The 24,025-nt window shown below is 42.5% G+C and overlaps 1 protein-coding gene across 1 annotated transcript in view; it reads right to left on the reverse strand.

Annotated features, from left to right (window-relative positions):
* Nucleotides 1-1,485: 1,485 nt before the first annotated feature.
* The window catches only part of map3k10 (mitogen-activated protein kinase kinase kinase 10), a 37,237-nt gene continuing 14,697 nt past the window's right edge, over nt 1,486-24,025 (reverse strand). The window contains exons 2-11 of the mRNA XM_030399045.1: nt 14,354-14,534; nt 14,044-14,192; nt 11,211-11,386; nt 10,053-10,299; nt 9,384-9,500; nt 9,151-9,289; nt 7,665-7,777; nt 7,294-7,586; nt 5,203-5,737; nt 1,486-3,460 (exon numbers count right to left, since the gene is read on the reverse strand). Of these exons, the coding sequence (XP_030254905.1) occupies nt 3,054-3,460; nt 5,203-5,737; nt 7,294-7,586; nt 7,665-7,777; nt 9,151-9,289; nt 9,384-9,500; nt 10,053-10,299; nt 11,211-11,386; nt 14,044-14,192; nt 14,354-14,534 (2,357 nt within the window). The 3' untranslated portion in view covers nt 1,486-3,053. The remainder of the gene's footprint in view (nt 3,461-5,202; nt 5,738-7,293; nt 7,587-7,664; nt 7,778-9,150; nt 9,290-9,383; nt 9,501-10,052; nt 10,300-11,210; nt 11,387-14,043; nt 14,193-14,353; nt 14,535-24,025) is intronic.

The raw sequence follows: 24,025 nt of genomic DNA on the forward strand, positions 1-24,025 counted from the left end.
AACATCCCTCTCTCTCCTTCTCTCTCTCACTTCATTCTCTTCTCTTTTCCCCCCCTCTTTTTCTTTGTTGGTGCTTTTAATAGCATCACCATGGAAGTGAAGCGGGGTTGCTAGGTAACTGGCCGGCGTCTGTAAGGGTGTTTGATTGGCGGTCAGGCTGACAGACACAACAGTGTGTGAGGATGTGTGTGTGTGCGACGTGTGTCATCTGTGCACACTGCATGTGCATTCATCTTCACATTGAGAGGCCGACATGTCAGAGTGAAATATCACATGTGGTTTGGGCATTTTTTTTAGAAGGTTTCTCTGAACTCTGACGCCTGAAAACCTTCGCTAGCTGCGTTAAAAGAGTGACGGCACCTTCATCTGCCTGTTGAGGCAACTGCAGAGTCAGAGAGCAGCTACAGGAATTCATTACATGGAGAAAAACAGCACGATGGGAAATGATATGACATCATAGGCCACAGTGGTGACACCTAGAGGATCTCCTGTGTTACTGCAGTCACCTTTGTCTGCTGGTGAAATAACAGCGACATGACAACCATCAGAAGCTGCAGATTACATCCATGTCTGTCCAGACTTGTGTAATGTATGAAGTGAAACATTTGAAGACATTTAATAAAAGATATCAACCTGTTTTGTGTCTCTGCTCGATAATTAACAGCATGTGAGTGTATTTCTGCCACTAAAAGGTCTATTTGAAGGGATCACTTGACATGTTTTTTTCAGATGTGTGAGTATAATTTCTTTTAAATGACAATTTTACTATAAATATGCCTGAGGAATGATGCAGCTGCAGCTCCAAATTTCTAGCAAACCAAAGCTGATCAATACCTCAGCTCCAGATTGGAGCAGGTAAGGGGGGAGAAGGGATGACATGCAGCAGAGAGCCACAGGTTAGGACGGCTTAGGACTCAGCCTCTTGTACATGGAGCCCGTTTGTGCCTCATTTGAAGACATTCCTTCCACGTAATCCTGAAATATCAGGTTCACAAGAACAGGACAGACGAGCTGGGAACATAAAGCCTCCAACAAAGGCTGACGCTAACGCAGCGGCACACAATACATACATACATTCAGGAAGCTCATGAAATACAAACTGTTTCCAAAGTTGTTTCCAACTTTTTTTGGATCACGATTTCTTACAATCAAGCATTTGTGAAGTCTACATTTGGTTCGCAGAGAATGATATCACCTTTAAACGTATTAGATAGTTTGTTTTAGATGAATGTTCAAGGCTCAAAGAAACATGAGTGACTTCTTCTTGGCTCCCACTTTAATCATCTCGAGACGTATCTTTTAATCTATTGTCATTTATCTAATATACAAGGAGCCAAACAACTTGTAGTAGTACTTTTACTTCAGTGAAGGATGTGAGTACTTCCTCCATAACTGCTCAGTTTCTAATCTGATGAGGCTCCATGTTATTACCTCATGGATACAATGGACGGCTATGGATGCATCACTGACACAGAAACATCTTTCTTAGTTTTTTTTTTTTTTATTTGTCTCTCATTCATCACATTTCACACGTTTTCCTCACTGAACCCAGAAATGTCACAGGTTGAGACTGGAGACAACATGGACGTTTCAGTACGCAGTTTCCTCGTTTTTTTGTTTCCTGTTATATTAACAAATATATACAGATATCCCAGGAAGAGCATCGTCATAATAATAATAATTAATCCTTTTTTCCGATAATAACAATAAATTTAATAATAAATACTCAGTGTTCTTAAACCACAGGAGGAGAATGAGTCCGGGCTCACTCTTCCACCGACGGGATTGTCTTCATCCCATACAAACAATAACACACACACGCACACGCACACACATATTCACTCTCACACACACTCACTTCCAGAAATGTTGCACTGTCAAGTAAATACCACCTGCAGCCAAGAGGTGAGAAAACGACTCCACAGATTAAAAGTTGATTCGTCAGCCGTGAGTTCACAGAGAGACCGACCAGTCGCACAACGAGTCGAGAGGAGAATCTGAAGCCTCCGAACTGTGTGTCCTCCTTTATGTGTCCGTTTTCGAGCGGCATGAACGGGATCCAGAGTGCTACTGAGCGCTAGTGAAGAACGTAAAGCGTGTAGAGAGACAGAACAGATGAGCAACCAGTGGTCTCATTTTTGAAGAAGTGCTGCACAGGTCGAACCATTCACACGTAAAGTAACATGCACTGAAGAAAAGCACCAGCAACGCGAAAACAAACATTTTGTTCTTCCACACGTGTACAGTAATATATACACATTCACACAAAAGAGAAAAACACACCTGGTCTGCCAAAACCGAAATAGAAAAAAACGTTTTTGCTAACGGGTTGTGGTGGGGATGCACTGAGAAAATAAACTCTGTTTGTTTTGTCCACTAGTGCAGTGAGAAAAAAGGCTTCTTCCTGTCTCAGTCTTGGAGGGAAGAGGTGACGATGACCCCCCCCCCCCACGCACAGAGAGATGACGAAGGAGGAGTTATGGGAGATGTTCGTGGCGTGCAAAATAAGAACAAAGACACTCTCTAGTAAGAATCTTAAACAGTCCAGCTCCTCTCCTGAAGCGACGAACGTTTAGGTGAAATGTGAATTAATGTTTTTTTTTCTTCTTCGTTGGAGCGAGAGATGCAAGCAGAAACACACACAGCTTAAAGCACAGGCAGGCGGGTTGAGATGAAACACTTAGCAGAGTTAAAAAGTGGCTTTTTAAAGTACGAGAATGGCTTTTGAAGGTCTCGAAGGAAAGAAGGTCGAAATGGCTTCCGAAGGGGGCAGAGACGTGTCGGGTAAGGTGGGTGGGTGAGCACACTACAAGGCTTTTAAAAGGCCTCTAGGACCCTCAGTGTCGTGCAGGTTAGAGAGGCTTGCTGTGAGGGTTTCACACCTTATTAGGACACTAAAAGGACACATGGGAGGAATGGCTTCCAGTAAGTGCCTAAAAACACAACGAGACGTTTTTGCAAACTTTCAGTGAGTGCACTTTGCTCGGCTCATTATTCAGCCCAATGTCCTGGAACAAGTCTGAATGCAAAACACAAAAAAAAAAGCAGTATTGTTACGAGTACTGTTGTCCGCACAGAGCGGCAGCCTCCCTCTGTCCACACAGAGGGACAGTTTGGTCCTGACTCTGCCCCTCCACGTCCATGTCCATCAGGTTGGGCCGCGTGGCGCTGGCGCTGGCGCTGCTGTCGCCTGAACCGAGCGGGCTGTCGCAGCTGCTTCCCGGCGAAGAGCTCAGGGTCCGGGAGAGAGAGCCCAGTTTCCAGGGGTCGGCTCTCATCTTGGCCGGGGTGGGACGAGGCCGGGGGGCGAACTCCAGCGTCTTGGGTCTCTCCAGCGGGCTGATGAGGCGGAGATGCTCCTGGTCAGGGATCGGTGGAGCGGGGGCTTTACGCCGATGAGGGACCGGGAAGAGGATGGAGGGGTCGGGGAGGCGAGGGATGTCCAGGGTGTCGAGTGCACCTGAGGAGAAAAGGAATTCAGAAAACATGTTTCATTTCAATTCTATTTCATTCTATTTATATTTTACTTTTTTTTGTTTGTACTTTTTTTTGTGTGTGTGACTTTAGGACACACAGACTGCCTAGAGTTTTGCTACCAAACAGTCCTTTGTTTTCTGTTTTGTTTGTGTTTATCCTGTCATGATTCGTACCGTACCTAGTCGTGTTTTGTGTTTTATCACTTGTTTGTCTTACTTCACTGAATAAAAGCAACAAAACATTTTTTTATTCTTTTTTTATGTTAAATGTTTATTGTTTGCGGAGAAAACTACATAATATTTTCTGATTCCAGCTTCTCAAATGTGACGATAGGATGCTTTTACTTTTCTTTTCTTTTCTGACTTATATGATATTAACCTTAGAGAGGAATGGCCCCATGTTTACAAACCTATAGAGACGGATCATGGTGTTAATGATCCTTTTTGTTTAACCAGTAGCACAGTAAATTCAAGGTTTAAAAAAAATAAATAGATTAATTACTGTTTTTGTAAATGGACTCTGGTGGATTTGTTGAGAGTGATGCAGCTGTTACTGGTTAAAAATGGGGATTGTAAGTCTGTCTCTGCAGGGATTCTTTCCATAATGTTTTCAGATACAGTCTCAGTCTGTCAGCACTTTTAGTGGACGTGCTTTAACTTTTTACGATTACGCTGCAGCCCTTCGCTGCTGACTGAGGCAATCTACTGAACAGCTCTAAAACGTTTTGTACCGATTAGTCCTTTACACACAACAAATGTAAACATGGGGCCAATGTTTCAATTGTTGGAGAAAATAATCTGCAGACTAACTGATGAAAAGACGAATCATCAGCTGCATCAGATAGTGAAGGCTTACAGGATATGTCAGTGTTTTGCATGTGTTACGGGCAGGCTGCAACCCTGGTTAATGTAAATCTACAAGATTATCTTCAGCATATTTCCCACTGATTTAAAACAGAAGTTTTGCAAGTTGGACAATAGTCTCAGGTCACACAACTGGCTTTGGTTTAAAGTTCCCTCTGTGACATCACAGGCTCAGACTTGAGACTCCTGTATCTTTTAATTAATTGGAATACAGAATAATGAAAGTGGTCACTGCCAGCTGCAGTGGCCTCTCATATGCATAAACTGTGAAATGTTTTCTTATATTGTTTATACTGTTATATATTATTGCTGCATTAGTGATTTGATTTGATTTGATGCTGTCTTGTCGTTTCCTTGATGTCGATATTTTGACCCTGTGCTGGCGAGGTCTCAGTTGTAAAAGACATTTTAATCTCAATCTCTTTAATCCTAACGTGACCTTTTGCTGACATTATATTGCCCGTTAGCTTCAATGTGTTTGTTTACATAACAATGTCACCAATATTTTAGCCGACATGATGACAGATTAACATAAAGCGCTCCACACTGGCAAAGATGTACTTTCTTATACTTTACAATAGATTTTCCTGCAGAGACACTTGTTTGTTTTCATGCTTAATATTAACTATTTAACACTTCCATTTTGTCTCTCTTGCTCCTGTGAAGGAGATAAAGAGACTTGTTGGCTGAGGACTTAATAAAACATAAACACATTGAAAAATCTTAATAAATATTGGATGAATTGTATTCGTTCAGATGCTTGTGTTCACTGAAGTTATCTCAGCTGCAGACTGTTACTCTTTTTAGTAAACTGGCAACAATCAATCATATGTTCCTTTAACGTTGTAAAATCCACGTTTACCTTTGTTAGAGGTCCTGTGTGGTGCTCCGGGTGGAGGAGGCATGGGCATGCTCCCATCTGACGGCGTCCTGTGGTGTCCCAGAGTATGAGCTCGGGGTCGTATCGCCCCATCTGATGGGGTCCGTCTGTGTCCTCTGTTCAGGGCCATGGCTGCGGACACGTGGGTGGGCGTGAGCGACTGGTTGGGCTCCTTCTTGAAGCTCTCTGCCCGCAGGTCCAACAGCGGGTTGAGGGTTGGGGCCGGTATGGCCGCCGGCGTTTTGATCCCCGTCATCGGTGTCAGGGGGAACTCTTCGGTGTCGGAAGGAAGCAGGGACTTGGTGGAGTTGCAGTCAGACAGAGAGGACAGGGAGAGGAGAGTGACGGAGGGAGACGGGTCCATGCAGGGGAGCGCTGAGTCGTGATGTCTGGAGAGGGAGAGGGAGAGGTTTCGGCTGGGCGGAGAGGTGCTGCGACGGAAACGTCCCGTTCGCTGGAAGAGACCCTCCTTCTTCTTACGCTGCTCCTCTCTGAGGTCCTGCTCGTCCTGCAGCACCTGAGAACCACATCAGGTCACATTAAATCGCTGTAGCAGAAAAAAACATCAGAGGAGTGAAAATGACTGAACAGCTGCTGTGTCGTTCTTCTTTGACGAAGACGGTACTTTATTTCTTTGATAATCACTTCCTTGTCCTATCAGAGCAAAAGATTACATCCAAATCATTTCATTGATCGTCTCTCTGTATCTACTTCGCAGACATAAATCCTCCTGACACAGAATCAACGAGGTGCTGGAAGCCGTCCATGCAGACCTCGGTCTGTGCTGACTCGGCAGAATCACACGTTTCCTGCTGATAGTCTGGCAGCTCGTTCATCCTGTTTCATCTCATCCCAAAGGTGAGCTGTTAGTCTGAGATCTGGAGACTGCGCAGGGCGATTTGAGTCCTGTTTTCTGTACGTTCACGGTGCGATAATAAGACGACGAGGGGCTTTGTGTTGGAAATACCTACCGTATTGTTTGTTTAACCAGGGAGAGAAGGGGATGAGGAAAGCTCGAGTGAATCTATAGCACCACAATTTAAAGCTTCACCACCCTGCGCGGGATATTTTATCTGCACACGAGGCTTGTAAAATAGAAAGGGAACACTGATGAAAACAAATTAAAAACAATAAACCTCACATACCGGAGAGCTCTCAGGCAATAAGTGAGAGCTGAGTGTAAATAACGAGGGCTCACAGTGAGACAAGGTCAGGACCAGAACCAAAATCCTGCAGCGTCCAGTATTAAACCTGGAATATCTGCTACAAACACAGCGATGACTTTGAAAATTGGATGTCAGTGATATTATGTTTGGTAATAAATGTTTGGTGTGTTTATGTCTGGTGATAAGCTCATGGATTGTTTTATGTGCTCGATATATTTCTTTATTATCAGCAGCAGCAGGGTTTCGGTGTGGGCAGATCTAATTATGAGGGTTATATTTTCAGTCTTAAATGATTGTTGTTGAAATTTGAGATGCTTAAAGCCTAAAGTGTAAAGGACGACGTATATCCACCAGCAGTATCCAAACTTCAATCTGACATTCATCTATTTAACTTTCCGCTGATTTCACACTATCTAACACTGAAATACCTTTTTGGCACCAGATACCTGCCGATGCCCACAACGCTTGCTTGCAATCAATTTTTTTTAATGCTGTTATCGCAACATCACCGGTTAATTGGTGGTTCATTTGTCTCATTTTGAGACCATAGGAGCTTTTTACGAACTTCATTTTTAGAGTGTGTTATCAAGTGATGTGATGAAGATGGCATCCACATTATGGCTGATCACCGAAAGGGATAGGCTTAAATATAAAGGTCAACATGAAGCAGACATGTTTAGTTTACTTTATTTTCAAAGTCAAAAAACGAGATATTCATAAATCTGTGTTTGACCAGTCTGTTACTAAAGTTGTCCATCACACAACCTGCCATCACCACCACACGTAAATCCTCAACCTGTGGGACACACGTTTATCTATTGATCTGCTTATTGTGCACATTCTACCTAAGACTGATGTTCAAAACACCGGTATTCTTCCTGTGTCGCGTAACCTTCTGTTTTCTCACCTGTAGTTTCCCCAGCTGCAGCAGGTCTTGTCCGAGGGCGACAGACGCGAGCAGAGAGGCACAACCCAGCAGCAGCATGTCGCTCTTCTTCCTCTGGCTGCTGCGACGGAGCGAGTCCTGGTAGCTCACAGCCGACCCCAGGCCTCCGGGCCCCTGACAGGAACTGCTAACAGATGACACCGTGTTGGGCCCCAGGCTTCCCCACAGGGCCCCCGAGTCCTCCACGGCCCCGTTGCTGCTGGTCTCTGAGGGCTGCAGGGACCCGGGCGACTCCTCGAACTCACAGCACTCCTCTGTTTTCAAAACATAAAATGAAAAGGGTTAAAAAGAGGTTGATTCTTGTCACTACGAGCTTTGAATTTAAGACTCACCCATTTCATTAAGGCTGGAGAAGCCAGCGGTCATGGGGGCATGTTTGGGGGACTTGCCCAGATTTGGTGCACTGGACGACCAAACTTTGCATCCCTCACCCAGCGACTTCAGTCTGCGAACAGACAAAATCATATCAACCACACGAAGTGCAACAATACCGTGTTCAGACAGAAAGCTCCATGTCATACGTGGGCAGCCATCAAATACTACGTTGACGTTTTTTCCACCAGATTTCCAGAGATGATTGTCCTGCTCCAGGCAGGTCAACACACTGTGATGAGATATTGATTGAGAGGTTTTGTTTTTCTCTTGTTTGGAGCAACAATCTGCCCAGAAACATACGAGAAAAGGTTGTTTCATCTGACCTATGATGGAGTTTGTTAGCCTTTGTTATCCAACAAAAAAGATCCTCATGATCCAATTTTTTCTCAGCGCTGTTTTATCAGGTACATTGTGTTCTGTGATATTATGACTTCTTCCTAGAAAACACTGCCTTCTTGAACTTTTTGATTAAAATCTATCCACTCAGAGTTTTTGGTTTGCTGCAAAACACTTCAAGTTTGTTTTTCAAATTCTCCTCTCAGTGTGCGTTATCTTAGTAGTCTTTTCTCCTTCCTCTTTTCTCACTTGTTACTTTTCAGATTAATATATGAAATGTTATGTATTCTCATGAAATAAACTAACAAGTTACGCAAGTACAGCAGAAACAATTAGTCAGTTAGTTGATTAAAAGGAAAGTAATTGATTAACTTATTAGTAATAACACATTTTATCTCATTTCAAAGGCACAATGAGTTTTAGCTGCCTAAAGCATTTACACAGTGCATGTCGGTTTATCTGGGGCTCTTATTGTGAAACATAAAAACAGAAGACGGCATCTCTACCTTTAATCAATTTAATGTGTTTTTAATAATTTTGAGGTTTTGGACAAAACAAGCTTTACTGGACTTTAAGATTTAAGACACCATTTCTAACCGTTATAGAATTTTTACCAAACAAACAATCAATCGTTTATCAGATTGATCCATCATAAAAATATGACCTCAACCAACTAAAACTGTAAAATCCAGCTTTTGCATTAATGCATGAGTAATTGTAAACTTATGATATAATTCATAATAGTATTAGAGTCACAGAGGATAATTCTGAATTGAGTACTTTTACTTTAAAAATATCAAGGAGCATTTTCCTGATTACATTTAAGAAATGTTTTTAATGCAGCACTGGTAACAGAGTATTATTACAGTGTGGTATTTGTACTTTTACTTCAGTAAAGGATCAGTACACTTCTTCCACCTCTTTCAATTACATATACCTTGACTCTTACAGTTATACTGGCAGACCTGTTAATCCTGAGAAGTGTAATTTCATCTTAAATCATATCTAAAATGTCTCCCAAAATAAAAACAGCATTAAGTTTTATTGACTTAATCACACACAATCACACATCACATTTTAAAGTCAAACTGGTGTGTGTGACCGTACTTCTCCTCCCCGCCGACCCTCTCCTTCTGGTGGGTGGAGCTCGGCCCCCAGGTGCGTCCCTTCTTCTTGCTGGTCGTCAGGTCTTCCTTCTTACACACGGCGCTGCGGCCCCACGTCTTACTGCCGTCGCTCGGCGTCACTGAGGAGCAGTAAGAACAACCCAGGTCACATTCCCTCTCTACATTCACTTCCTCTCACATTGGCTGCTTTCTGATGTGAGTATTTGCACTCACGTCGGATGGCTCTCAGTCGGGGTATGACCCCGGGGCTGGCGGGCGGGGTGGTGCTCTCGCTCCCCTTCCTCTTGTCCACACTGGGGGACGCCTGGACTGTGATCTTATGCTCAAAGCCTGCAGGCGAGGGAAGAAAATGAATGTTTTTTGCGGTCCTACATCAGCAGGTTTACTTACAATACCAGCCACCAACCTCAGTGCACTTTACTTCACATTAATAGCATCAACTTCATCCTGTTTTTCTGACAATACTGTTTCTAACTCATCTGCTGAGCTGCTACTTACTGAATATTTACACACTACATTCAATTTCGAGGCATCTGTCGACACAACCTGTTGGGAAAATGTAAAGGGCAGGACAGCTTTACACCTAAAGAATATCATCAACCCTCAGTTATAAAACCTCCAGTATTATAAAAAACTAATGTTGGCACGTATATTGAAATCACTGGAGCGACGTGTTTGTACATCTTCTCTTCAAAACAATTAACAATGTCTTTGCAGTGTACCAGTGTGTATGCACTTCCTGCAGTCTTTGTCCTAAATTTCAGTAAAAAAAACACACCTTGTAACAGGAAATGGCATCAGACTGGGAGCTGTGCCAGCTCTGGGCACCTGATATCTCAGATTAAAACAAACACTCAGCCTGCAGTTCCTCCATTCACCCACCAGATGGCAGACTGATGCAGTTGCTGTCTCGGCCCAGCTTCAGCAGCCGGCTCTTCTTGAAGTGGCCCTTCCTCTTCTTCACGCTCGGTTTCTCCTGGTACACCTGGTGGATGATGATGTTCAGCTCTCGCTCCACAATGTCGATCTCCCTCTCAGCCAGCTCTTGCTCCCGCCTCCTCAGCTGCTCCTCCTGCTCCCTCTGCTCCTCCGCTGCCCGGGCCAGCGCCTCCTCCCAGGACCTCAGCTCCTGCAGAGAGGAGAGGAGGAGGAGAAGAGGGAGAAGAGAGGAGATAAAGAGGAAAAGAGGAAGAGGAGATGAGACGAAGAGGAGTGGACAGGGGAGAGAGAGGAGATGAGAGGACAGAATGAGGATGGAGAGGAAAAAAAGGGAGGGGAGGAAGAGGAGAGAAGTTTACGGGAAGAGGAGGAGAGGAAAGGAGAGATTAAGGAGATTAAAGGAATGGAGTGGAATAGAATGAGGGAGGAAAAGTGGAAATGAGATGAGACAAAGAGTAGGAAGAGGAGAGGAAGAGGAGGAGAGGAACCAAGGGAGGTGAAGAAGAGAGAAAAGAAAAAGGAGGAAGAGGAAAAGATGGGAGCACAGGAGAGATTGAGGTGGTGATGTAATGAGAGGAAGGAGGAAAGGAGAGGAGAAGATGAGGAGAGGAACAGAGAAGAGAAAAAGAAGGAAAGGAGGAGAGGAAAGAAGGAAAAGGAGATAGAAGAGAAGGAGAGGAAGAGGAAGAGGTTATTAGCGTAGCAGCACCTCCTCTCACACCTCTTTTGACAACAGGCTTGTTGCTAAGGTGATTCTAACTTGAAGAAACACCTCAGACTGACAGAGAGTGAAATAGTGAGAGATCTGCCACCACCACCCAGAAATCTGACTTTCAGAAGCAAAACAACTCAAATCAAAATACTCAAAATATATGAGCTGATATAATATAATATAATATAATATAATATAATATAATATAATGTAATATAATATAATATAACATAATATAATATAATATAACATAATATAATATAATATAACATAATGTAATATAATAACCTTTGAAACAGTTATGTTTAATATCTATTAAAGAATATTATAGTATAAATCAAGACATCAGTAGTTTTAGTCGACCCAACTTGATCTTTCCGATTTCTCACCTTCTCTTTGGCTCTAAGCTCATCAAACATCTGCTGGATCTCCAGCCTCCAGTCCTCCTGTAGGGAGTGAAAGGACTCCAGAGGCATCTGAAACATGGCCGACTGCTCGATGGCCTGCAGTCGTCTCAGGATGCTGCTGAAGGAGGGTCTGCTGTGGGGGTTCGGGCTCCAGCACTCTGAGGAACGAGAGTTCACGATGATGTTAGTGTCATTACATATCTTACTTTGAGTTTTTGGTTCATTATTTTCCTGTTTTATTTTGAAGTTTTCACTTCCGGTCTTTGTCTTTTTTCTCCATTTTTCTGTGCACACCTGTGTTTTATTTGTGACTGCCAGTGTCTGTTTGTTTGATTCTGCATGATTTTGTGTCTCTGCAACAAAGAAATCTTTTTTTCTTAAACAGTTGACATATGTATAGCTATGTCTCAATTAATAAGACAGTCTTCGGTCATTAATATGATGCATGCCAGTTCCCATTCACTAAGCACCCAATTTTATAGCTCACACTGGCTTGCACAAAAAAAGTAGTTTCTAGTAGTTTACAGTAGTTTCTAACACACAGCAAGATAATTTAGTGATTTCTATGTTGTTCTTATTGTTACTTAATCCAATAAAGAGAACAAAATCATCAAGTCTGCCAACACTCAACCAAAAACATTCGTCCCCACAAAAAAAAAAAAAAAAAATCTTTAAAAACAGGTCTCAAACATACAGTTTCATTGTTTTTAAAAAATGCAGAATAATTTCCTGGGCACAAGAAAAGTAGGCACTGTATTTTTTGGCAAATGTTATTCAAACAGGAGTAAAAAGCTTTTGTGAAGGACTATTTTTAGCTGTGGATTAATACACAAAATGCGCTCTAATAAATATTTACAGCAAACTGACAGTTTGTGTGTGTGTGTGTGTGTGTGTGTGTGTGTGTGTGTGTGTGTGTGTGTGTGTGTGTGTGTGTGTGTGTCAATGTGGCTCTTACATACATCATAAAAGCATGTCTCAATCATATAGTTTCATTTCTTCTTTTGGTTTTCTTAAATGCTCAGCAATTTCTTAATAAATCTGGCCGCTGTAGTTAATAGCTGTGCATAAATACACTATTTTTAGTGGTGGATTAATGCACATGTTGTACTCTAGTAAGTACTTAAAGCTGCTTGCATTCATCTTTAAAAACAGGTCTTCAGGTCTAATATACAGTTTCATTTAAAAAAAAAAAAAAACAACCTGGGTACTGTAGTTTTTGTCAAATGTTACTAGTAACTAGTCATTTACAATAGTAAATACTGCTCTTTTGGGGGGACTATTTTTATCAGTGGATCAATACACATGTGGTGCTATAATGAGGTTGAGCAAGTCAGTGTATGTTGGATTGACTCAAAATAAACTAGAGTCTGTCAGTGTCGATGAAGGAACATGTCACCCAGAATTAAAAAATTGGCCAATTTTTGTGTTTTTTATTAATTATTGGACAATACTAAAGCCTTATTTCACAGAGGGGAGGGCTGTGTCAGGCTTTAACTACACAGACAAAATGTATTAGAAGCATCAATCCAGTCTTTGTCGTTAAATGGGATTTCTTGACAATAAGATTAATGTAGAATAGACTTCAATCAAAATACAGGTCAAGTGTATCAACAGGATGTTATACTGTCAGGTTATCAAATAACTTATAGAGGATTGAACCATTACTTTTTGGTCTGGATATATATCATTTTTTTATCGTTTTTCTGGCAGCAGAAATGGCAATATGAGAAGTGTTAGCCAGCAAGATGGGACAGCATATGGCAGCCATCATGAGCCAAACCCTGACTGACAGTGTTGCAGAAACATAGTGCACACCTACAGTAGTCTGCTGTGCCCCAAACTGATCAGTACTGTCTCTACAACTCTAGAAAAAAACATGCAAGGAAATGCATCAACAAAGGGAAAAGTAAAAATGTTATTTGAGAGCAACCAGAGAGCTGCTTCAGGTAGCAATTTATTTATGAGGTAACCTAAATTAGCATAAAGAGTGTGTGGATGAAGTTGGAGGAGAGAGGAGATGAAAGTGAGATGATGACAGGAGTAAACAGTGTAGAGAGCAGCGAGGGATGAAAAAGAAGAGATTAACGGATGAACAAGGATAAGATGAAGTGGAGTGAGAGGCTGGGTGAGGAGGAAAGGAGCTTTAGGAGCAGAGTGGGAGGGAAGTGGAAGGAGGTGGCTGAAGTTGGCTGACAGTTTGAGAAACAACCTCCCCGTTTTTTGGGGGGGGGTTTTTTACGAGACGTAACAAACCCGGCCTGCAGTTCTCCCATCCAAAAAGGAGGCAGCTTGGGGATGAGCACATTAAGGCAATTTGAAAATAAGAAAGGTGTGTGTTCCAACAGAGATGACCTGAACTGTGAAACAAGCACTGGTTAATGCTCCACCACCACTAACAAAGCACCGCCTGGATTATTTGCAAGGTGAAAAGGAGAAATTGGGCCCAGGGGAGCTCAGGCGAGTACGAGAAGGATGTCGTCTCAGCTCTCAGATTCGAGACAAAAAGGTTTTAAAAATCTTCAGATGTGACCTCAAAAACTTGTGTAAGGTATCTTAAAGTCAGAGGATGCGAACACCCAAAGGGCCTTTATTCTCAGAGTGAGTTTCTGTATCATCAGTGACACGTTTAAGGTCATATCTGATGACTGATGTACAGAAAGAGTCCCAGAGGAGAAAGCACAAGGACACGATAAGCTAAACTCGCCAACCATGAATGAATAAGACTGTTTTCACTGTGTTTGCAGATGTTTTTTTGCTGTGAGACTTCTGTTCTTCTTTTGCTTTCTCCGCGGGAGCAGAAGTACTGCCTGCTTACCTCCCAGCAGCTGAGCGAAAGGTTCAGGGCACGTCGAGGGGATGGGGAGTGTTAGCTTGTTCATTGCAACACCGTAAGCCACCGCCAGAGCGTCTATCTCCCGGTAGGGAACCTCGCCGGTCAGCAGCTCCCACAGTAACACGCCGAAACTGCGATGAGAGACGCAGAGAGAGGAAAATGTGTTTGTTTTTGTGTAATAACACAAAACTTGCCAAGGGTGTGACATATTCAGGATGCGAAGTTGAAATAAACAACAACAATAAGTTAATTTACTCAGTGACTGTATTTCTGTATAAATCAGGTGTACTACCTCCACACGTCGCTGCTCTTGGAGAAGAGGGAGAGCTTGATGACCTCCGGGGCCATCCAGGCGTAGGTCCCCGCTGCGCTCATCTTGGTGGTCTGGTGCCACTCACGGGCCAAACCGAAGTCTGTGATCTTCAGGACCCTCCCGCACAAGTCGTCCCGCTCCGGTGGCTCCAGGATGAGGACTGAGCAGGAGGAGGAGGACGAGGAGGAGGAGGAGGGAGGAATGATAAGAGGAAGAGGACAGAGAGAAAGAACAGCTTGTGTTAAACAAAATAAAAACAGAAACACAGTGGAGAGAACTCAACAAATTGTAAATCATTACACTAAAATTAATAATCATATGACTGTAGAGAAAAATGCACGGTTAGATTAATGAAACAATTAGTCCATTGATTGATAAGTTGATGGAGAAAAATGAGGTATGCTTTCTATCAACTACAAAAAAAAAACAAAACACTGGTTTGAATGTCTTAAGTATAGAGAAGTACTCAAGACTGCAGTGTAGAAATACTCTGTCCTGCATTCAAACAGCATCAGTGTGCATCAAAATATAGGCTACAAGTAAAAACACTCATAATGCAGAGCGGCCAATTTCAGAATACGTCACTGGATTATAACTTCAGACGTATTAATGTGTTCATCACTTAATTGTTGCAGCTATAACATGTAAAATGCAGTGGAGTAGAAGAATAATGACATGGAAACAGTCAAGCCGAGATGGACAGAGTACTCGACCCCAGTACTTGAGTAAGAGTACAAATACTACTGGTCAAAATTTACTCCGTTACAAGTAAAAGTAGCTCAGTCGACATGTTACTCGAGTAAGAGTAAAAAATTACATGCTTTTAAATTTATATTAAGTAAAAGTGAAAGTAAGAGTAAGAGTAAATTTCTTATTTTTCACATCAATGAATTACTATAATTTTTTCTAAATGAATTTAAGGACCTTTTAACTCTTGTTTCTGAGAATTAACTCTTTGAAACCACCTGCACTGATGCTTTTAGAACCACAATGTTATATAAAGCCTGCAGAAACACCTATAAAAACAAATAAAATGAATGGGATCACAGGAGGACAGCAGATGTTGCAGATGCAGATGTTTATTAACAATCATTAAAACTGTAACCAAATGAACCTGCACTGTCCAACTGACTCTCTATCATTTAGCTAAGTTGGGAACTGGAACCCCCTCAAAGACCAATGTTGTCCCCAGACCACTGGTTGAGAATCACTGCTTTACAAAAAACTACATCTGATGCAGCCATTGTCGCGGTTTTGTGTTGACAAACGCAGTCGAGAGCGTGGCTACTTTGGTGGTATCCTTATGGAGAGGGATGACGTATTTCCGCTTTTACGTAGATCCCAGTGGAGAGCGTGCACTGTGATAGGTTTCCTTCTTTGACAAACACAGCTTGTGTCCAATAGTATTTTAGGAAAAAAAAAAAAGAGCAGACCTGAAAGTAACGAGTACTTTTCAGCCTTCCTAGAAATTAACTCGAGTAAAAGTAAAAATATTTGTCTTGGAAATGTATTCAAGTAAGAGTAATAAGTACCAAAGAAATCTAATACTCAAGTAAAGTACAAATCCTCTGGATATGTACTTAAGTACAGTACTCAAGTAAATTTACTCCGTTACTGTCCACCACTGCAGTAAAGTAAAGTACAAACATCTCAAAATGAACTTCAGTTAATGTTCTCGTGTCAAAAGTAACTTTCCACCAGAAGATTAATGAACCAGGGAAAAAACCTTTACGTTCCTGTTAGACCAAATGATTCAGACACCTTGGTGAATGTTTAATTGTGCCTCTCAGACCTCGCAAAACTTTCTGTAAGGAAATGATTCCAAGCCAGCAAACCTATTACTGTAATTGCTCCACGTCAATAACACAGCTGCTGTTTAGTCACATCTCGGTGGCCTAACATCAGACGCCCACCGTCCCTGAGATAGACCTGATTTTGATTAAAAAATATATCTTTTGAGAACCAAATTACAAAAGGCATCTGAAAAATTCAGTCATCTCTATCCCAAGCTGACCTCGACAAGCTCATTCATGCTTTTATTACATCATACCTAGATTCATGCAATGCCCTTTGTGTTATCATTAATGTGAAATAATCATTACATTGTTAAAAACAATCATGTAATGAACAGGACAGATGGACAAATCATCTACATTTTACCTTATAATCTTGCTGATTTAAGTATATTGAAGTTATTTCAACTGATACATTTTTTTTAAATGTTATTTTTCTATGCGCAGCAGCTTGATTTGGTCTGAAAACCGAAGATTTGTGAAACAAAATGTAAAAGGTTCAGTAACACAGTCATGTTTAAATTACAGGCGTGGTCAGACCTGCGTGCTATTCAGGTTTTGGCCTTGAACCATCACTTCTGGTCCAGCAGTCTGCAGTGTTATGTGTGTATATCATTTAAAGTGACAGTCCTTTTAAAACATACAGTATCCTCCTCTCTGTCGGCACTGAACCTCATATCTCCGTCTCTGTGTGTCTCTGTGCGACTTCCTCCTTCATTTCCGTGTGAGAGTCGGCTATGGAAATATTTGGAGTGTACACAGTTCACAGGCACCGGGAGGCAGGTGGGGGTTGCTTTCTCTCCCTCTCACTTATCTACAGGCGTATGCAAAGGGTGGTGGAGAGAGGCTACGCACACACAGCGGCGTCTTTGTTTACACACACACACACACACACACACACACACACACATACATGGTTTCACGTGATAAAGGTGTGCCTCTCTGTGCTCTGCTCTGTCCACAAGCTCGCTAGGAGACCAGTTTCAGTGATAAAGAATTGATCTCAGTCAGTCTGCAGATACTTACAGTCAGAGAGAGGTATCAACATTGTTTACTTAAGTAAAAGTAGCAATTACCTGCTGTAAAAATTTCATATACAAGTAGTATACATATACAAGTAATGCAAAGTCCAAAGTTTCACTCATCTTTAGTGGATATTATTACAGACCCATTTGCATGTGTTAAACACTGGAGCTGGTCGAGGTGGAAGTTTAACTATGTTGTATTACCGCTGAGACAATCATTCAATTTAATTATTAGTCGATTGTCAGCAGCATCCTGAAATACTTGTTTACGTCATATATATTAAGCAAAACATGCAGACCTCGATGAAGGATATTTGTTGGACAAAAAGGCAATTTTGTCAATTTCCCTAAGATACTATTATCTGAGTTAATAAAACTACCGGTTCACACAAATCGAACAACTTAAATATAACAAAATCTATTTCAGCCCGGGCCAATTTGAATTAATTTCCTATTTTCGATCTGAGCACAAAGAAAAAACGTTGTTTTTGGCAAATAACCAAATAACTAAACTACCTTTATGTTTGTTTGTTTTAGATTTTCAATTGAATATGGAAAGAAGGAGGTTAGTTAGGTTGATAGATTAAAGAACAAATGATTAATTGATCAGTAAAGAAAGTAATCAGCCGATTCATCTGCAATGAAATCATTCATTATGTGCAGCCCGACTTTCTACACGTTTGAGTGGTACTATCAGCAAAAAATGATAATATCTGATTGAATTTTTGGCATCTGAATGTATTACTTGCAATTCAACCATTACCTACAGCTGTCAGATACATTGAGAATGACAAAAAGTATATATTTATTCTTTAAATATAATCAAGTAGAAGTAGAAAGTATCCTAAAATGTGAATACTGAAATGAGGAAGTCTTTTGTATTGTGACACTGTCGTCTCTGTGAGTGACAGCTGTCTCCTCAGAGTTGAGACCAGCTCAGTACGAACAAGTGGACGGACGGGATGCGTTTGCATGCTTAGATGGGTTTGTCCTCCTCTCCCGGCTTGTATAAATATGAAGCATATCCATACAGGGCTGTAGGGTGGAGGCTGATGACAGAGCGAGGAGGAAACAAAGAAACTGAACGTGTGAGCGAAGCAGCACTTCCACCTGCTCCCTCTCTCTCCTCTCCCTCGTGTAATTATACCAACATCGTGTGCTTTCACACCTCAACAACATCTCTGTGCAGCCTCTTAACACCACCTGCACATGTTCATTCATCCTGCCACAGGGTTTTTCAACACCGCCAACAGTTCTTACATACGTAAGCCACAAAGATCAACATGTTTGTATTCGACTGGCGGAACGGAAACCTGAAGTGCAGTGATACACAGATGACACTCGGGAGGCCGTAGGAGGCATCACAGCACATTTCATCACACAGAAGAAGGGGGAAAAGAAGTCCTCAAGGATAATGTGGCTTTTACACAGTACAGTGGCAGCGCTGTTGGAAATGTTAGCTGAAAATAGATGACGCTATACGAATGAGAGGAAAGAGGAATTGCTGACAAGCTCCCTGCGTACTACGAAGTCTCCCAGAGCTACATGCATTATGGGAAATATCACATTCAGCAGGGTTTGATATCATATCATCAATAACGCCACAAATGCTGCTGTGCTGCTTTTTAATGCCACAATGAAATGATTCACTCTTTCAGTACCGTTGAGCGTATATGACCAACTTCGTCTAACGTCCTCTGATAAAGCCTTTTCTGTGCAAAGCCGACATCAAACAGACGAGATCTTATCAACGTATCAATGACTCGTGTCATGTTTGAACCTACAGAGAGTCATACATGTGACCTGGTTGATTAGTGACAGTCATGGCAGCAAATACACATTTCTTTAGATAAGTAAATTAGCAAAAGGTTAAGGGCTACGCAATAAAACAAGGTCAAATTTTAAATAGCTGCAAACAAGCGTGCACACGCATCCAGGTGAATTTGTTTGCGAGTTATGTATCTTTCTGTTATAGTCCCTCCCACTGCCACACGCCCACTGACCGATTTGCACAAACACAAACACAAACACAAACCCTCGCACACGCCTTCATACACAATTTTGCCTCCTGGGGCGAAAGCTTGTTGTCAACAGTTAATGGCCTTCAAACAGCGAGGACATTTTTGTGGACCAGCCAACTGACAGAGCGAGCAGCAGAGCTGCCGGTCGCAACGAAAAAAAAATGCAATGTCATGTTACCGGTTAAAAACAACAGTGTCAAAGACTTGAAAGCAGTTCCACTCAGCAAAGATCTCCAGATATCGACAAAAAGGCTCCTGGTTGGCAGTGATGCCTTGTGAAAAATGTATCAGTACTCTTTAAACCCATTAAGGATCGTGCGCCCGTTTGTGGCCCTACAGTGTGAAACTTTATAGGATGTTGCAGTTCTGGCCACGATCCAGACACTACTATTACATCTAAGTAGTATTGATCATCTGTCAAAAATACCTGCTGATCAGGGTGTGGCCGGAGAGTCAAATGTCGAGCCCACAGACAGCAGCAGCTATCTACAGTGTTGATTCAACCTTTAAACCGCTGCCGTGGACCCTGACCCAGGCTGAGTGTTGAGAAATGCGGCTGTTCAAACACTGGCGAAGGAGTAACCAGCCAGGCTTTAACCTCGCCAATGATCTGCAGACTGGTTAGTCAATGCAGTGAGCACAGGTGACACATTAGTCCACTCACACATCTCACCACAGAGGAATGCAATCAAAGGCCTTCTGAGCGAAGGTATTTATGTCCAAGCCACTTCCAGCAGAGCCTGAAACACCTTTAACAAACAGGGCATCATGTTTGGTATGTGGCCGCTCTAATCTGGAAACTCCCTGCAGGTCAACAAGAGATAACCCGCTTCAACAATAACACTGAGTCAGCTCTTAAACTAAAAGATTAGACACTTATCAACACAACTAGAATGACATGACAGTAATAAAAACCTGAGGCTGAGCTGGAAGATGCAGGGGATTGTAATGTCAGCGAGAGTTAAAGGCAGCAAAAGGAATTTATTTTTCATTCGATCAAGAATATCTGTTTATAATAGTTACAAAATCCCCACATTGTTGCATCCATGACCTACATGTATATGTAGTACTGCTGTATGTTAGTTCAAAAACTTTTGTCTTGAGGCAGAACTTTGACAGTGAATTGTGTTTTAAGCTTCAAAAATCTAAATTCTACTTATTTGTGCTTTTTTTTTGATGATTTGGAGCATTTCATTAAAGAACACAACACTCCACCTGAACACTGACCGATTAGCCAACATTATTGTCTCTCTGTTGCTGCCTCGCCTTAAATAAACAATGTGAGAGCGTGAGTGCGGGGCGTGGTCATGCGAGCAGTCAGCTGAGAGATTTGGTCTGTGTGATCAGCTGATCAGGGCGCTGCAGGTGGTGTAACCGGTCAGAGCTGATGCTGCATTCATTTTCTCCTAATGCAATGCAGCCAATTAAAATAAAATACCCCATGATGTTCTTTTATGTTAGCATTGTGATGGGTGAGTAAAGTAGTGAACATGGCCTTCCCTGTTTTCTTTTCTATCTTACTGTCTTAGTTTTCTTTTGTTTGGTGATCCAGCTGGTGGTCCTGTGTACTTGCAGGTGAAATCCACTTTTTTTGTTCTAATTTTCACAATAAATTAATCTACGAAACTTATCAGGAACAGTTCATTCCGTATTTCTGCACTTCATCTACACATCCCAACATGAGATGTAAGCCACAGAAGCTCATGATGGAGACGCCATACAGATCTAAAGAGTGCCTCATGAATCCTCTGTGAGTTTCACTATTGTCCGTAAACAGTTCAGTCTAAAGAAAGAGTGAAGGACAGACAAAGCTAGACCTGTTTAACTCATATTGTTCTGTGTTATTTTGGCCGCGGATCAGCTCAGTGTGCTGTGTCATTAACTTGTTGTTATGGTAACAAGGCCAGAGGTCACAGAGTGAGACTATGACGCTGGGAAAGAAGGGAAAGAACAAGCTCATGCCCCTATGAGGATGATTTGTTTTTCTTTTTTTTTCCTCTCACTTGAGCACTCCACCGGCTCTTTTACAATCTGTTAACTCTCTGAATGTTCAATACGTAACAGTTGGAATGGCCCTTTAAATTGAGTGGATTCTCTATTGGGATGAGAGCATCTGTGCATACAAAATACTTAGCGAGCAGTGAGGCATAGCATCGGTTCAGGCGGGGCACTGAAGTCTTCCAACATGCTTCACAACCACCGGCTCTCTCACAGCTGTGAGGCTGTTGACGTCCAATCAGATTCATGCAGCTGTGCGGCCTGACATCAGTAATCTGCACATACGTACGCTCATGCCGCCACTGTTTGCTGGAGCCACAACACACTCCGCCACCCCAACCTCGTCTTTATGACTGTAGCCTGGACTGAAACATCTCATGAATTATTTGATGAATTGTCATTAGTTTGTGCTGACAATCATGGTGCCCAGAAGATGAATCCTACTGACTATGACGACATTTCCTCGAGCACCTCGACAACCTCATTAGATTTGTCAAATATTTTCATCATGGACTAAATATCTGCAAAACCAATGTCAGCCTCAGCCTCACTATGAGATTAGTGCTTATTTGCAAATGTTATCATGCTAACACACTAAACTAAAACGGTAAATGTAGCACACTTTGTACCTGTTTATTCCAAAAAGTAAGCATTGTAATGTTAGCACGCTGACGTTAGCATTTAGCTCAAAGCACTGCTGCGTCCAAGAACAGCTTCACAGAGCTGCTGTCATGGCTGTAGACTTGTTTTTATCAATGATTTACAGTTTGTTAATGTTATGTATGTCTTGGATTGCTCTTTTAGAAGAACCTGTTGAGCTGCAACAATAAATCAATTACTCGATTAATTAATTTATAACTATTTTGATAATCGATTAATTGCTTTGAGTGATTTTGTAGGAAACATTTCTAGGTTCCAGCTTCTTAAATGTGAATATTTTCAGGTTTCTTTACTCCTCTATGATAGTGTAGCATTTATCTTACAATTTTTCACAATTTCTGGACATTTTAAAGACCAAACAACTCATCGATTTATCAAGAAAATAGACAAAAAAGATTGTTTCTCTGAATTGATGAGATGTTTCTCTTGTTCTCTTTCTAACCTCATTCTTCTTTCCTCTCCCTCATCAGTCTCTGTTTCACCCCCCTCCTCCTCCTCCTCCCTCCCACAGAAACAGGTGTAGCCTGCAGGGTGGAACAGCTGTTGCCGTGGCGCCAAGTCAGCGAATCAGCTCCGACGTTCCAACAAACACCCGACAGAGTCTCTGGTACCTCCCTCTTACTCTGACTCCCCCAGCTCACACAACACCTTCACGCCGTCCTCCGCCCACTCATCCTCCTGCATGCTGGAGCTGCCGGTTGTTTAGACACAACACCACCGCCTCTGTACTGGTCCCAGTGTCAGGGACACAAATACAGCAACTTGAGTGGCATGGCAGCGGGCCGACGGAGCATCAACACAGATGAGATACGGGCCCGTGGGATGCTGAGCAGCCGGTCCTCCGCCCTGCAGGCCCGATGTCTCTGTTTCTGCCTCAGCAAAGATCAAAACCTTGTCAACAAAAAAAGTAACCCCCCCCCCAACCCTACCATGTATGAGTGTCTCTTCATCTTCGCATCCCCTCTTTCCCCCATCATCATCCCCCCGTTCCCCTCCCGCCCTCCCTCTGTTAGTGCCCACAGCTCGACTGTCTGCTGTTGCAGCTGTCGCCAGCCTGGCGACGATCACAACACACCGGGGAGAAGACATGGAAGAAGAGACGCAGGGAAAGCAAAAAAACAGAGTAACTGAGAGGTAGATTGGGGTTTGAAGATGAGGAATGGGGGAGGGGGGAGACGACAGAGGATGAGAGGAGGAAGGAGGCAAGAGAGGGACAAAAAATGTCATGAGGGAGGAGAGGAAGAGCTGTAAAAATGAGGGCAAGAGAGGAAAAATGAAATATTGGGAAGAAGCAGCTGAAAAGGCAAGAAACAGAGAGCGGGATGGGGGAGAAAAGGAACTAGCACTACGAGAGAGAAAGAGAGGGCAATAATGAGTGGATGAAAAGATGCGAAAGAGATGACTGGAGGGAGAGCTTTTGTCATTTTCCTGGCAGCACATACCAGATGTCTTTGTATCTCAATAGGTCTCTCCATTTTCCTTCGGCTTTCACACATCTCGTCTCTCAAGAGATTTGGAGCAAAGGAAGACATAAAACGTCTCTACACACACACACACATTAAAAAAAAAAACCTTTCAAATTCCCCCATCACTTAAAACCCAAGTTCAAATACAATAAGAAAGATTCAAACGCAGACACACACACACGCTCGCCGCTAGAAAATGTTTCTCCGTCACAACAATTCACTTGTGTTATCTAAAAGATTTACCAGTCACATCTGCTGCACTTAAATAGTTTCAGCGCTGATGAACAGACGTGTAGCTAATCTCTGGGTCTCATCCCGGCTCCCCCCTGCTTTGATACGGAGGTTGTAGTGACTATGCTCCCATGTCATTGATACCCCGGCTTGGCTCCACTTGGACCACCACAGGCCATCGGGGGCTCTAATCCCGAGCCGCGCTGTGGCACAGTTTCACCCCGCAGCCATTCACTTTGTCTCCACACAAACGCAGCTGCCAGATTCGTGTGACCGGGCAGCCTCTCTCTCAGAAGAGATTGAGGTATTAAATGAGGTGGCTTTCCCTCGGCTCTTTTTGCTTGGTGTGTGTGTGTGCTGTGTGTGTGTGCGTGTGTGGTATGGAAAAATGTGGTACTTACAGTGTGGGAATTCACAGAGAGGTATGAGCTTATGATGGATGACTGATCTGAAACTT

Source organism: Sparus aurata, chromosome 2 (assembly GCF_900880675.1).
Source record: "Sparus aurata chromosome 2, fSpaAur1.1, whole genome shotgun sequence".
NCBI lineage: Eukaryota > Metazoa > Chordata > Actinopteri > Spariformes > Sparidae > Sparus > Sparus aurata.